General features: G+C 42.7%; 1 protein-coding gene across 8 annotated transcripts in view; it reads left to right on the top strand.

Annotated features, from left to right (window-relative positions):
• SETD3 (SET domain containing 3, actin N3(tau)-histidine methyltransferase) overlaps positions 1-15,857 on the top strand; it is a 78,381-nt gene that overhangs the window by 48,888 nt on the left and 13,636 nt on the right. For all 8 annotated transcript variants that reach the window (XR_009732189.1, XM_061395286.1, XM_061395290.1 and 5 more), the window contains one exon: positions 15,226-15,284. Coding sequence is in view for 7 of the 8 variants with exons in the window: in XM_061395286.1 (XP_061251270.1) it covers positions 15,226-15,284 (59 nt within the window). In the remaining variant the exon portion in view is untranslated. The remainder of the gene's footprint in view (positions 1-15,225; positions 15,285-15,857) is intronic.

Below are 15,857 nucleotides of genomic sequence, written 5' to 3'. Positions count from 1 at the left end.
TGTATGTGCTTGTGTGAACTTCCTTGAGAAGCTCTCCCAGGCCCATATTTTTTTGTTTGTGTGTTTCTTAAAGGCTTAAAACAGTGCACATTTGTCCCCTCATGGTTGGTGTGGGAATCCAGGCATGGCCTCTCTGGGTCCTCCATCCCAGGCGTCTCTCAGTGTGCAGTCAGCATGTGCTCTCCTCTGAGGGCTTGACTGGGGTGGGATCCGTGTCCCAGCCCCCTCTCATCGTTGGTGGCAGGTCTCTGCTCCTTGGGGACGCAGTTCTTACTGCTGGTGGCTGAGGTCTTCCCACCTCAGACCTATGGTTTTGATCAGATTCACAAAGTACCAGCCCCTTCCCCATACTCTCTATTTCCTTGGCTCTGTTTTGATTCATCCTTTGGTAAATTACTTTCCCTGAAGAAGACCTTTGAGTTCCCTGGTGGCCCACTGGTTAGAATTCAGCAGTGTCACTGCTGTGGTCTGGTTCAGTCCCTGGTTGGGGAACTGTGTGGTGTGGCCAAAATATTAAGTATAAAAAAGCAGCTCCAAGAAGACCTTCATCATTTCTGTTAATTTACCAACGTCTACTAAAATGAAGTCCCCCCCCCCGGAAGGATACTAACTTGCTGATGCCTCCTCAAGTACCAGCAAACCTAGGGGGCTGGGCACTGTCTTCCTGTCGTGGGTGAGGCTGCTGAGCGATGGTGGAGGCCACTGCAGAGCCAGTGCCCTGGGCCCTGACCCTCCCCTGCAGGGCCCTCGCCCCCCACCTGCCTTCCGCCTGCTGCTGCTCCGCGCGTGCGTTTCCACCCAGCACGCCTCGGCCCCTCCTTGTGAACCGACCTGCCGGTGCTGTCTGCCCAGGACGCTTCCTACCTTCCTGCTCAGAGACCGGATTCGTGTGCCCCCTCCTCCCTGAGTCACTGCCTGATCTTGTTCCCAACAGTGTCTGCAGCCCCTTCTGTGTGATTCCAGCACACGGCATGTGGTCTGCTGTGACACATCATGTTTTGCCCATCCGGACAGGCTACCTGCGATGATGTCATTGCTCTGAGTGTGGGGAACCAGTTTTACTGATTGTCCCCCTTGGGGCTTGACCCCTAACGGGAACAGGAAGTGGGAACAGTGAACCGGGGTCAGTCTGTGTTGGTCAGCTCCTCGTATGTGACGGGTTCAGCAGGGGAGCCCAGGGCTGCCTCTGCCTGCCCCTTCTCCCTCCCCACACCCCCTGCCACCTGCCTGGCTGGACCACCCCTCTGCTCTGCCTTCCTCCTCTCAGCCTGTCTGTGACCTTGTCTTACCCAGCAGACAGGAAGCTCCAGGAGGGTAGAAGGCCAGGACATCCTGTTCACTTGTTCCCCATCTGGTACAGCACTTCACTCCAGAGCAGGCACTCGGTAGTATTTGTTGAACAAGGGAGTGACTGAATGAATCAATGAATGGAGCAACTCAAGAACAGTTTAATATGGTGTGAAGCCAAATGCTAGGTGGTATTTTGCAGACTTCTGTGTTAGAAAAGCACAGGTCACTGAAGGTCATCTAACGATTTGAAATAAGAGGAATCTTAAACTGTCTTAGGGTTGGCAAAGTGAATCACTGGACGGGAGGCAAATCATTCTACTCTGTAAAGTAGTACCAAACACTAGTTGTGAAAATTGGGGAAACTCTTTTCTACGTCACATTTTTTTTTCAGGAATATATAAGATTACTTGCAAGTTTTGCAGCTTTTTTTTTTTTTTTTTTTTAGAAATTAGAAGATGGCTGAAAAAAGCAATGGTCATTTTGCTGAGCATGGAGTCTTAATTGACAAAGCTAATGATCTAGAAAAACCTATGTTGGAAAATGTCACTTTATTATAGGTGTCTGCAAGTGCAGATGGGAAAACAGATTTTTTTCTTTCTGCAGCAGATTCATTAAGTGTTTAGAAAGAGGTTCTCTCTGCACCGCCTTCCCCAGCCTGAGTAGCTTGAGACTAAACCTGAACCCTTGTTGTCTCGAGTCTGTTAGGAAGGAGGCGTATGCACTACCCTTTATAGCGGATCCCAGGCCTCCATGTCAGCCTCTCTCAGCCTCTGCTCCCAGGCCCAAGAGCATCATCAGGAGTGTCCCGGTGACCGTCAGCTCCGAGACAGGCCAACCCCCGCCTGGCCAGAGAGATGCCTCGTCGCACCTTGCTGACCATCTCATCTCCCAGGTGGTGGTTCCGAGTCTCCACAGCCCTGAGCTGCCTCCAGGCTCCCCCGTTGCTGCTTTACTACGAGAGAGCTCAGACCTGGTGACAGGCATTTCTCCTGTTCCTTGCTGTCTCGTTCTCAGTTTCTTTGTGTCTTTGCCTCCCTTGGTCTCTCTGAGGTCCTGGCCAGCAGTTAAGTCGAGCCTGATGGCCTGTGCCCGGGGCTTGTGACATCGCTCGGGGTGCCGTCTCTCCATCCCCATCTTTCCTTCCTTCCCGGGTGTAGCCCCTGGGTTTACACAACGTCCCTATGCCTCTGAGATAATGTCTTGTCCCCTCTGTCTTCACTTATGGCGTCTACCAAGGATGTTCCACACTTGAGAGATCTTCAGGCCCCTGGGTCTGGGCGCTCCCACCGCCGGCAACGCACCCTGATGGGTCCCGTCCGCCCGTCCTCCTGCCCAGGGCCTCCTGCCGCCTTGCCTCCTTGGCCTCCCCGAGCTCCTGCGGACCCATCAGGCTCTCTTCCCCGCACTTCTCTCACTGCCGTCCCTGCCCCTGAACAGGGGTGCTCCCCAGCTTTCGGGACTCTGGGTTAGGACTTAGACCTGGTTTTCAAAACCCAGTTCTAAAATATTCTCTCATCTCTGACTATAATCAGAAGTCATCTTACGTCAAAAGGTGACTTAAGCTAATATAGTCGATTCTTTGCTTTTGGTTCCAAGTGAACAATTTGATAATTGCCTGTATTATAGGTAGGGATTAAAAGCTGTGCACTGGTTAAACTGCTCTCTCACTGGAAATCCATTTTCAGATATTGACTGCTCCAACAAAATGATGTTTAATGGTGTTATTCTCAGAAAGTGAGACAGCATTTTCTCTGATAAAAACAAGAATGAAATCCATCTCATAACTATTGATCAGTAAAGCATTTAATTACGGAAATACAAGGCAAATAATTTTTTTTTTTTGATGGAAAAAGAAGTAGATTTGCATTTTCTTGCTTTTCCTGCTGGGCTCTCAGTTGGCTGGTTCTCAGAGGTGGGAGCCAAGCAGAATCTGGTGCAGACAACCCTGCACAACTTGATCAGCCCTTAAACCTTCTCAGTGTCATACCCGGTTTTGTTTCAAGGTAGACTGTAATTCTACAGAATAATTTTTCTTTATGACTTTTTTCCGTTAGAAATTTTAATGCCAGTAGAGAAATAGCTAAAAAATACCAATAACATCTTAGTGCCACTTTCTTAATTTTTATTTTTTGATAGAACAGTGCTCGAAAGAGTTATGGACTCTTGAAACGAGAGTGAATTTTTTTTTTTTTTATCAACTGAAGCGGAATATAAAATAATTTTGCTTAATCAAAAAGAAAGCTCTCAGCTACTTTTCCCAAAGGCATGGGCATTTTAAATTATATTTGGTTAGTCAAGTGAGTTGTCTTGACTTAAACTGTAATAACATTCTAGTGTGACTCTAATAAATTATAGCCTATAATTCAGTTTATTGCAATTTTAATGGGGGTATTATTTTTTTTTACCAAAAAATGTTAAAATATTTATTTTTTTTGTCAAATCTCAGGGTGATGTGTTTGCAAGTTCCCTTTTCAGGGGATACAGAAAAGGTTCTTACACTTTTCTCAGCAGTAGTTCTTTGCCAGTGACATTATATTGTTCACCTGTACCTCCTCCTCCCTTCTGTCTCGGTCTGTCTGTCTGTCCCTCTCTCCTGGAGGTGCGGGGAGCTTTCCTGTGTACCAGGCCATGGGACAAGAGACGTGTGCTCACCTCGTGTTCCGTGGCCTCTGTGCCTCTCATTTTGGTTGTAATTTTGCTCTACTGACAGGGCTGCAGAGAGACAGTGCTGGGGATTTTCTCTCTGACGGGCCCCTCTTGAGCACAGTGTAAGTGTCAGAAAGGAAGGGATGGGGGTGGTCCTGCAGTGGAGGGGGGCCAGCACCCTCACCATCGGCCATGTTCTCTCTCTCACACCCCAGCGCCGTCAGGGGTGGTGGACATGCCCTGACCTCGGCATGTGATCTCAGCCTCGCACCCTCACCACCTCCCTTGTGACCAGCAGCTGGCTGTGTGCCTCAGGGACCTTTGCCCTAGATTCTGTTATCATTGGGGTTTACCAAAGCAAACTCACAGCAGCTGGTGACAAAGTCGCATACATGATGTATGGGCTCATACAACGTGCCTCAGAGTGTAGAGGTTCCAGAGGCTTGCTCAGTTGTGGGGACCCTCCTGAATCCTTCGAATCGATGCATTACATCACAAGTTGGCCCATCTTGATCAGAATCCCAAGTCTGAAATATGTGAGTTCTCAGATTCCGTGGCACACCCCTGGGGTTCATTTCTCACTAGCTGCTTGTGACTTCTTCAACTTCCTTTAGGCTTAAAGGCAGAAAATTTAAGGGACCAAAGTTCATTTCTAACATGACAACTAGGAGAATTGAAAGTAGCCCAAAGAGATAGTGCCTGTGTAAGAACTTGGAGATAATACTGGTTTAATGATTGATTAAAGCTGTGGGGTGTCTTAGAGGCTGTTCAGAGTTATCGTGAAATGATAGGGGTTCCAGATAATGTGGTATTGGAAGTTTTCAGGACACCGATGTGGCATATGAATTCCAAATATGACCCCTGTGTTTTAAAATGTATTGAAGGAAAAGAGTATACATTTCTACATGTATTTGGTACACGTGTGTTTTCTGGAACCAGGGTTCTTCGCGTCCAGAATGACCAGGGAATTGGGCTAGATGATCTCTAAGTCAACACCTGGGTCTGAGATTTCACGACTGTAGATAATGACTTTAAATATGGTTTCCTTTCTGGTAATTTGGAAATAATAGATTCAGTCTTAGTTTTGCTAATATTGCCTGCCTCTAAGCTTTGTCATGTCCTTAAAACATCTCTGTGCTTGTGCTGACCCTTTTTAAACTTTAATACTCATTTCTTTGTTTGGCTCCACTGGGTCTTTGTCCCTGCGTGGGCTTTCTCTAGTTGTGGCTAGCGGGGGCTCCTCTCTAGCTGCGGTGCACAAGCTTCTCATTGCAGTACCTTCTCGTTGCGGAGCGCAGGCTGGCTCTAGGCACACAGGCTTCACTAGCTGGGGCTCCCGGGCTCTAGAGCACAGGTTCAGTGGTTGGGTGTATGGGCTTCCTCCATGGCAGGTGGGATCTTCCTGGATCAGGGATCGAACCTCCGTCTCCTGAATTTTGGCAGGCGATTCTTTACCACCGAGCCACCAGGGAAGCCCTCTGTGCTGCGTTTTAAGTGACAGCAATATTTACCAAGGATTTTTCTAGCATTTCAACAAGAAAAAATGTATTTACCGTATCAGAACTTAAACTTAATTTATAAAAGTGGGACAGTTGATTATTCTGTGCCTTTCAGTAAACTCCAGAAAACTGTTGCCTGGCCGTTATCCCGCCCCTGTCATTTATTAACTGGGTAATAACCTTGGACGCACTGTTGATTTCTCTGTCCCTCAGTTTTTGCAGCAGTAGAATGGGCCTAATAATAGTGCCTACTTCCTAGGAAGCAAGATGATTAAATTATATAGTACATGGCGAGTTCACAAGACTTCCTCGCACTGAGTGCTTAGCAAATGGTGGTTGTTAATAGCATCACCAACTGAATGGATATGAATTGGAGCAAACTCTGAGAACTAGTGGACAGAGGAGGACAGAGGAGCCTGGCGTACTGCAGTCCGGGTTGCAAAGAGCCAGAGACGACCTAGCAACTGGACAGCAGTCCCTCCCTCCTTCCTTTTCAGTTCCTCTGACTCTGACCTTTTCTGGGACAAGGTCTGTTCCATCTCTGAATGTCAGTCCAGAAGATGGGCTTCATCATGGTGGTCAGAATTCTCTCCTCTTATGAATGACTGGTGGCTCTGATCATGCTAGCTTGATTTACTTAGAGTCCACAGACTCTATCCTAAATTGTTAAAATCTAAAGTAGCTGACTGGGGAGGCCTTACAAATAGCTGTGAAAAGAAGAGAAGTGAAAAGCAAAGGAGAAAAGGAAAGATATAAGCATCTGAATGCAGAGTTCCAAAGAATAGCAAGAAGAGATAAGAAAGCCTTCCTCAGCGATCAGTGCAAAGAAATAGAGGAAAACAACAGAATGGGAAAGACTATAGAGATCTCTCCAAGAAAATTAGAGATACCAAGGGAACATTTCATGCAAAGATGGGCTCGATAAAGGACAGAAATGGTATGGGCCTAACAGAAGCAGAAGATATTAAGAAGAGATGGCAAGAATACACAGAAGAAATGTACAAAAAAGATCTTCACGACCAAGATAATCACGATGGTGTGATCACTCACCTAGAGCCAGACATCCTGGAATGTGAAGTCAAGTGGGCCTTAGGAAGTATCACTATGAACAAAGCTAGTGGAGGTGATGGAATTCCAGTTGAGCTATTTCAAATCCTGAAAGATGATGCTGTGAAAGTGTTGCACTCAATATGCCAGCAAATTTGGAAAACTCAGCAGTGGCCACAGGACTGGAAAAAGTCAATTTTCATTCCAATCCCAAAGAAAGGCAATGCCAAAGAATGCTCAAACTACCACACAATTGCACTCATCTCACACTCATGCTCAAAATTCTCCAAGCCAGGCTTCAGCAATATGTGAACCATGAACTTCCAGATGTTCAAGCTGGTTTTAGAAAAGGCAGAGGAACCAGAGATCAAATTGCCAACATCCGTTGGATCATGGAAAAAGCAAGAGAGTTCCAGAAAAATATCTGTTTCTGCTTTATTGACTATTCCAAAGCCTTTGACTGTGTGGATCACAGTAAACTGTGGAAAATTCTTCAAGAGATGGGAATACCAGACCACCTGACCTGCCTCTTGAGAAACTTATATGCAGATCAGGAAGCAACAGTTAGAACTGGACATGGAACAACAGACTGGTTCCAAATAGGAAAAGGAGTAAGTCAAGGCTTTATATTGTCACCCTGCTTATTTAACTTATATGCAGAGTACATCATGAGAAACACTGGACTGGAAGAAGCACAAGCTGGAATCAGGATTGCCGGGAGAAATATCAATAACCTGAGATATGCAGATGACACCACCCTTATGGCAGAAAGTGAAGAGGAACTAAAAAGCCTCTTGATGAAAGTGAAAGAGGAGAGTGAAAAAGTTGTCTTAAAGCTCAACATTCAGAAAACTAAGATCATAGCATCTGGTCCCATTACTTCATGGGAAATAGATGGGGAAACAGTGGAAACAGTGTCAGACTTTATTTTGGGGGCTCCAAAATCACTGCATATGATGATTGCAGCCATGAAATTAAAAGACGCTTACTCCTTGGAAGTAGAGTTATAAGCAACCTCGATAGCATGTTCAAAAGCAGAGACATTACTTTGCCAACAAAGGTCCATCTAGTCAAGGCTATGTTTTTCCTGTAGTCATGTATGGATGTGAGAGTTGGACTGTGAAGAAGGCTGAGTGCCGAAGAATTGATGCTTTTGAACTGTGGTGGTGTTGGAGAAGACTCTTGAGAGTCCCTTGGACTGCAAGGAGATCCAACCAGTCCATTCTGAAGGAGATCAGCCCTGGGATTTCTTCGGAAGGAATGATGCTAAAGCTGAAACTCCAGCACTTTGGCCACCTCATGCAAAGAGTTGACTCATTGGAAAAGACTCTGATGCTGGGAGGGATTGGGGGCAGGAGGAGAAGGGGACGACAGAGGATGAGATGGCTGGATGGCATCACTGACTCGATGGACATGAGTTTGAGTGAACTCCGGAGTTGGTGATGGACAGGGAGGCCTGGCGTGCTGCGATTCATGGGGTTGCAAAGAGTCAGACACGACTGAGCAACTCAACTGAACTGAAAGTAGCTGAAATAAAAAGAATACTGTGAAGCTGATGATAAATAATTCTAGCCTGCTTTTTTGATTCAGGTATATTCATCTAAAATGATAGCTGCTTTTTACCATTCTATTTGTTTCTGGTTTCTTTAGTGATAAGTTGAGAAGTTGCAAATATTGCTTTCTAGTTGTTATCTTTTTGCAGACCAGAAAAGAGGTATGATCATGGTTTAGAGTCCTTAAGTTGATCTGTAGATTAAGGTATTTGGGGGAGAGGAGTGTCAAAGGCAAATAAGCCAAAAGATTTAAGAGCTTAGAAGATAGAGGTCTCTTGTCTGGCCCCCTTTTCAGATTCACAGGCTCGGGGTCAGGTCATCTGAGGTGACCAGGAAGGACAGTGCTGTTTAAAGGTGTACCTCTGCTGCGGTGCATTGGAGTGTGCTGGAGGGACATTTGTTGACCATTTGGAACAGGGAACAGCTGGGCTTGGTCCATTTTGCTCCTCAGTGGATTCTTTTAATTGGAGTATAGTTGCTTTATAATGTTGTGTTGGTTTCTGCTGTAGAGCAGAGTGAATCAGTTATGTGTATACATGTATCTCCTCCGTTTTGAACCTCCCTCCCACCCTTCTGGGTCATCCCAGAGCACTGAGCTGAGCTCCCTGTGCTATACAGCAGCTTCCCACTAGCGATCTGTTTTACACATGGGAGTGTGTAGATGTGAGTCTCGGCCTCCCAGTTCATCTTGATCCCCTTTGCATCCTTCCTGTATCATCACGTCTGTTCTCTACGTCTGCGTCTCTGTTCCTACCCTGCAAGTAAGTTCATCTGAGCCATTTTTTTAGATTCTACAGATTTTTAAAAGTAGAGCTTTCTTGAGTAAATGTGTTTGAAGTTAGATTTGGGGGAAACAAAAAACAGAGAAGATCCTTTGGCCCTATTGTAGAAAAATACCCCATTCATAAGAGATGGATGACAGAGGCAAAGGAAACCCAGACCTGCTACTCTGGAAGCATATGGTGGTTTCCCTGGGTGGCAGGAGTGCTCACGGGGCACGGCCCTCTGAAGAGGAACGTGGAGACCAGATAACCCAGGGCTGTAATCTGGTCACAGCCAACTTGCCTGGCGACCCTGGTGCTGCCTCTTGTCTGCTCACCTGTCATGGAGGCCATGGCAGGTTCATGCAGAAGAAATCCTGTAAGCGCGATGCCAGCTCCCCCCACTGCCCAGGGCAAAGGGCATGTGGAGTGTTTGCCTTTCACTGGGGTGGGCAGGCAGTGAGGTTCCCGCGAGACACTGGGGATCCCCAAGTGGTCAGACGGGACATGGCTCCTGCCCCCCATGCCTCCTTGGGCCAAGAAACATAAACCAAATGTGCATGTATGTGCACACACACACACACACACACACACACACACACACGGAGAAGGGCGCAGGGCTGGGCCGACACAGCAGGGAAGCCTGGAGGTGGAGGAGGGTGTCTGGGCTGTAACTTCTGGCTTCACCTTTCTTTTAAAGTCACTTATCTGACTGCTGCCAGGCAGGGCCCCCTGAGAGTGGTGACCGCGTCCACCCCTCAGAGCGTTGTGTACCTCAAGACAGACAGTAAAGACAGTGTTTGTTGAGTTTCTAGTCCTGACCTGTTCATCTCTTTTTGGAGTCAGTGAATATTTGTTGAGTGAACAAATGATTGACAGTCAAAAGTGTAGATTGATTATGACTAAATTTGATTCGTGGCCGATTGCCCCTCTTCAGGGAATACAAATGGTAACCAGTAAAGTTTTTAAACAGACATATTTTTTGCAGTGTTTCGTAGATTTCAGTTTAATCTAACCTGGATGTAGGTTATAGATTTCAGTGTTTCAATAAAAGAAAACAATTCTTCCATTGTAAAGTAATTTTATAAATTTACTGAACAGTATTGATGTTTTTCCACTAATCTCATTTTCTTAATTAAATTAAATTTTTTATTTTAAGGTAATACATATTTGCTATAGAAATTATATATATAAGCAAAAAGCAAGCAGTTTAATGTGTATTGATGTATTTATTTGATCGTATTGAGTGAGTTCAGAGAACTTTATGATGAAAAATTCCCTAAAGAGTTGGATGTAATCTGTGTTTAAAAATAAAAGTCTTAAAAATTGATTTTTTTCCCTCAAGAGCCAAATGTATGAACCAAGCGTGCTTTGATTCTGATTTATGGTCATCAAAACTAAATTCTAGATTCAATAGATATTTTGCAATTTGTCATTCTGTTAAACTGTGTTATATCCACTTAGAAAATGAAATATGAGCAGGAGGGTTGACGGACCTACTAGAAATCGCTGCCTGACATGCTGCTTCTAATTAGTCTGCTTTTGGAGCTAGAAGGGGAACCTCAGTGTTCTAAGTGTACATTTTCCTTCTCCTCCCTGTCCCCTGCCTTTTAGTATATATGCCAAATACAACCTGTGACGTGTTATGTTGGAAAGTTCTAATCAGAGCAACTAGGCACAATTTCTGAATTGTATTTTGTCATTCCTGATACTGTAGAACCGTCGTTAAGTTGCTGAACTACCGTATATATTTTTCAGATTAACAATTGATAATATAGCAGGCTATAAATTTTTTAAAATACAGTATTTAGGAGTCTTTTTTTTTGAACTTTGCTACTTTCCTTTTAATATATTTAAATGCCTCATGGAAGGTGATTATTAAATGTATTCAACTCAGTTTCCATATAAAAACTGGTTAAGGTGAGAGATGAGTATTTTTTAGAAAAGTAAAGATCTAATTTTGAGAAGTGTTTATGTCCTAGAGACCACTTGTGTGTTTTAATCCTTTTTTTTTTTTTTTAATTTCCTCAGAGGATGTTGAGTCTTTCTTCCAGATAAATGTGTGTGTGTGTGTGTTTTAAAGAATTGTTTTAGGAAATACCTCTCCATGTAGTTCTGAAAGTGCTTATCTTTATTTTTGAAATGTTTACTGTCAAATGTTAAAAACAAAAACCAACCCTAACTCGAAGGTGTTTTGTCTCACGTGCAGAGCTGTTTCAGAACCGTTTCACATACGAGATGCTTTTGAATTAGGAATTCACATAGTAATGAATTCTGCTTATTTTGCTTCTCTGTGAAGGTTTGTTGTGTGAGCTTGAAATAAGACTGCAGCTGATTCGTGCAGCACATATTAACTGTTTATTTAGTTTAAGTACATGACTGTATCTTTCATTTCTGATCAACCTGAGGAGTTTGCACGCTGCACAGCAGCCACCTTCTTTTACACTTTATTAAATATCTGTCAATTATAAATATCAAGGTTTTACATTAATGTCAAGATAGTACATCAAAAATTCATGGAATATGTGACTTTTTCCAAGGGTATTTAATACTTAATGCATTTGTGTCATTTTTCTTTCTAGAGATATTGACAGGTTTTATTAAGTGTTTGTTAGGGAGATTTCATTTTTATCAAGGGACTATAAAGAGAAGCTGCATGCTAAATCAATTTTTTAAAGCCAGAATATTGTTCATTTTTTTCATATTCAAACTCCTGTAATCCATAGGTTTTTTATTTAAATTTCTTCTTGGTTTATTTTTGTTTTATGTGAGTGATAGTTCAAGACAGAACTTTAATAAGGATGAAATATGCTGACTGTAGTGGTTTTTAATTTCCTTAAGCATAGCTACCAGACCCAGGCAATATGGTAAATTCTTCAAAATGTCATACTTACATATTTAGCAATATTACTTCTTTTTATTGAAGCCAAACAAACGATTTTAGATATTAATCTTTCCCAAACACAGTGATTATTTTGTACTAGGTACAGTATTATTGTGTCTCATCTGGAACGCCTCTTCCGCTAGAAGAGGGACTGGGGAGGGCTTCCCTGGGCTGCCGGGCTTGACATAAGCAAACAAGAATCTTCTTTTAAAAGTGAGCTCTGCAGGGCTTCAGGTCTCAGCATGAGCTGCAGCAACTGTTCATATCTCAACTTTGAATATTTATAATGCATAAGAAAGTGAAAATATCAATCACTTTAAAAATCTGCAGAAAATCTATGGCTGGTTTCTAAACTGTGTTTATGGGGTCACTGTTGTCCAAGCCAGACAGCCCCTCACCATCCCATGTGTGGGTAGGCACATCCTGGAAACAGCTATCTCAGCTTAAATCAATTAGCCACATCTTCTGCTTTCATTTAGATTTCTATTTTTAAGGTACCTATTAGGACTGTCTTGTACTGGAGATAAACAAAACCCTTATAGGATTTTGCTCTATAAAGTGAGGAATGTTCAGTTATCCTCCCCATAAAGTATAAGTGTAGTAAGTTTCATCCAAGAACATTTTTAGGAACTTGCAAGTAACTTCAGATTAATATTGTAATTTTTGGAAGATGTATTTTTAAACCTTGAGACTTAATGTGTTAAAAAAAAATCTGTCCAGAGTTTAAACAGTGTCTGGAATAGACACATTTCTTATTCTTGTTTATTTTTTCAGGGTGTGTGAAAATATGTATATTTAAAGTTAAATGCAAATCATGCAGTGTTTGCACCCATGCAAATCATTTCAATATTTGTTTCAAGATTCTTGTAAAACTATTATATAATAATCTAAAGGGGCAGGTTAGATTTTTTATTTTTAACAAACCAAATTTCTCTTGAGTGAAGCTGAGCTAGTAACCACTCTGGATAAACCCAGTTTGGGTTTAGGGTAAGTTTCTCTGAAGGCCTCACACCCTGACTGTTAATTCAAGAACCCTGCAGCTCTAATGTATTCCACTATGATGCCAGTAGGTGGCACTGGTGTCACAGTAGTGAGAGCCCCATTGACACGGCAGTTACTTGCATTTCTCTATAGCCTCAAATTCCATTTCAGTCTGTTAAGTGAATGTGTTTGGCAGAACATAAATATTTTTTTAAACCAGAATTACGTACAGTGGGCACACCTTATTTTTTAAGCACATAAGAACAACTGTTTCTAAGAGATTCTGCAAATATACATAACTCTACAGCGAAAATAATCTTCAAAATTAATTTGCAGAAAGCATTTGCACATTTTTTTTTCCTTGAGTTTTCTTTACGACTTTGTCAGGACAATGAACATGAACTTGTATTTTTGGTAAGAAATGTATATAAATAGTAGGAAGGGAGACATTTTTGAGAGTTAATTTTCCATCTTTTTGGTCCTTAGGGAGGTGGCCCTTGTTTGAAGAGTTTTCGTAGAGTCCAAAGCTATTTAAAGATGTTTGAGTGTCTGGAGCATTCTTCCTCAAGTCATTGTGACATTCAGCGTTCTAATTTTGAAAACTCATCTTTCTACAATAAGTCAAATTTTTTGAGGGGGAGGGGTGAAATTTTTAATACTTAACGGTTTTAGCATTAGAATTTACCAACTTTGAAAATACCGTAGTGCATTCCACAGTTTAAGTGAACTTAAAATATTTTAAAATAACAAAAGCAGCAACGCTTTCCCACCTCCTAGAGTTTGAGGAGAGATGGGCTGTGCCACATTTCTAGTATGTCAGACGGTGAGAAACTTCATTTCATTATAAGTGAAAGGAAATTCTAGCAATAGAATTCTCTAAGTTTGGAAGCTTTTCTGTGGTACTTATCACAGTTTGGGGTGTAGGGAAGTTCCTGTCTGCTGAATTTGTACTTTTATGAGAAAAAAACGTGAGCACCGTTGTGGTCAAGTTCCATAATTAAATGGAAAGCATCTTTAGGCGTCTTGGAGCACAGCCTTAACATTTCATCTATTCAAAGAAGAGGTAATGAGAAGCTTCTCCCATCTTTGCTGTGCTTGACCATGGTATAGGGTTTTGTTGTTGTTGTTTTTAACCAGAAACAGGATTGCCTAATCTTCCTAGTTAGAAAATGCAGCAAGAGAATGCCCCCGGGCAATAGGTTATTTTTATATTAAATTGCATCTTCTTTAATTTCATTTTGATTATTATCACATTTTTATTATCACAACATCACAATATTGTGTGACTGTATTTCCTTATGTTGACTTTTCTTCCAAAGGGTTAAAACTGGGTTGAGGGTTAGAGGGGAGAAGCAGGCACCTGGGAGCTAGCACCCAATTGGCAGCCTTGTGTAATATATAATTTGCCTAAAATCGCGCGCAGAGCACCAGCTTTTGTTTTCTAATTGATTTACGGTTTGAGCCACTTTTACCTCGTCCCCCACTGTCCTGCGTACCGGTGCCAGCGAGTACATTACCGTGAGCGATGATAAATTGCCGTGCACTTGTGATGCTAATGCGTCAAGAGTAAAAACTGCATACTACATGGGGCTTCGTGCATTAACCGTGGTGCAGAGACAGTGCAGCCGATTGCATGGGTGTCTCGGAAATCACCGTTTGTTCATTTGATCACTTACTGCAATCTGTCCATCAGCCTGTAATGGAAACTGAAGATTAAAATTATACCGTTATAGCTTTTAATTTCTTAATTGAGACAAAGTTTTTTAAGTGCTCAAAAGGTCTAAGGTGTGTGTGGGGAGAGTGTTATGGAGGGAGAACCTGAGATGCTTAAAATTTTCTCCAGTGTGTGAAATTTGGGATATTTTTATCAAATGATCTTTTGTCTAGAGAAAAAAAAAAAGTAGTGAAGTTTAAATGTGCTGATCTCAATTTTATCTTCATTATATTTATTTGTAAAATTTAATTCATAATTTACAGAACTGTATTTTTTCTTGATTTTCTGTATTTGAGCTGCATCTGGCATGTGTGTGATTCATTTGCACATAACAAATTGATTTCCTTCTAAATGATTTTAAGTCAGAGGTTAATGAGAGAAGTTTCAGTTTATTCTAGTACCTTTAATTGCTCCTTTTACTGAGGTAAGAAGAGCTTTGGACTCTTTGTAAGGGCTGTCCCACACAGTATGAGACAGGATGTGGAGGCAGGTGGGACCTGACTTGGGCTCTGGGTTTCTGTGTTGATCAGATACTCATCGTGCGGGTGTGCCTACCTTTTGTAAACTCAGTCCACCTTAAATTTTATTTGTGTGCCTTGTCTGTGGGCCCTGGTATCAGAATACAAGCAGCAGATTTATGGCGGCTGCTGGGCACCACAAATTAAGTTGACAGTGATGTATGAGCACATAATAGCACGATGAGCCCTCGGTAGCGCGGCTGGACGCCTCCTGCTTCATTTGGCTCTTGTTAGGATCCGTTAGGCAGCTAAATAATGAAATTCTGCTGACTGATTTCTGTCTTCCCTTTTTCTCTTTTCACCTCTGCTTTCTAAAACTTCCTCATTCCCAGACCCATCCTCATGCCCACAAACTGCCCTTGAAGGACTCCTTCACTTACGAGGACTACAGGTTGGTGTGTGGGAGGGTGATGGGGGGGGTGTGCATGTGCATGAGGCATGTGTTGGAGGGTGGTTCCTGTGAATTTGGGGTCTCAGAAGTGCGAAGAGCTTTGATAAGAAGTGGTTTGCATGACCATTTAAAGCCTTTAAAAAAAAAAGAAGTCTTTCCCAAGTTTCTCCGGACAGCTGGGGTAAGTAGCCGCATTTTCATAGCCATGTGGAAATTTCCACTAACCTGTATTGGTGGGGATTAGTTGTTGTAGCCAAGTGTTGCCTGAGATTAACATTAGTGTAGGGAGGTCTGGAGGATCTTTTTTCTTTCTAAGTAGACTATTTTAGTGCTTTGAAGTAGGGGCTTTTTTTTTTTAAACAAAAAGATTCAGTGTAGCACACAGCATAGTAAAAAATAGCATTCCACATTTTGAAACATTCTTAGAGGATTTCTGATCAGAAAGGAGTTATATTGCTTGCTTTTCACTGAGGCTGCAAGGAGGAACAGAGTCAGTGTTTGTGTGAAAGAGGCCTGGGGTCCCCCTGGCCGCCCAGCTCGGGACCTGCAGAGGACTGGCCAGCTCTGGTCTCA

Source organism: Bos javanicus, chromosome 21 (genome assembly GCF_032452875.1).
Source record: "Bos javanicus breed banteng chromosome 21, ARS-OSU_banteng_1.0, whole genome shotgun sequence".
Classification (NCBI taxonomy): domain Eukaryota; kingdom Metazoa; phylum Chordata; class Mammalia; order Artiodactyla; family Bovidae; genus Bos; species Bos javanicus.
The sequence above is the reverse complement of the archived record's forward strand: the minus strand, read 5'-3'. Positions and strand labels throughout refer to the sequence as shown.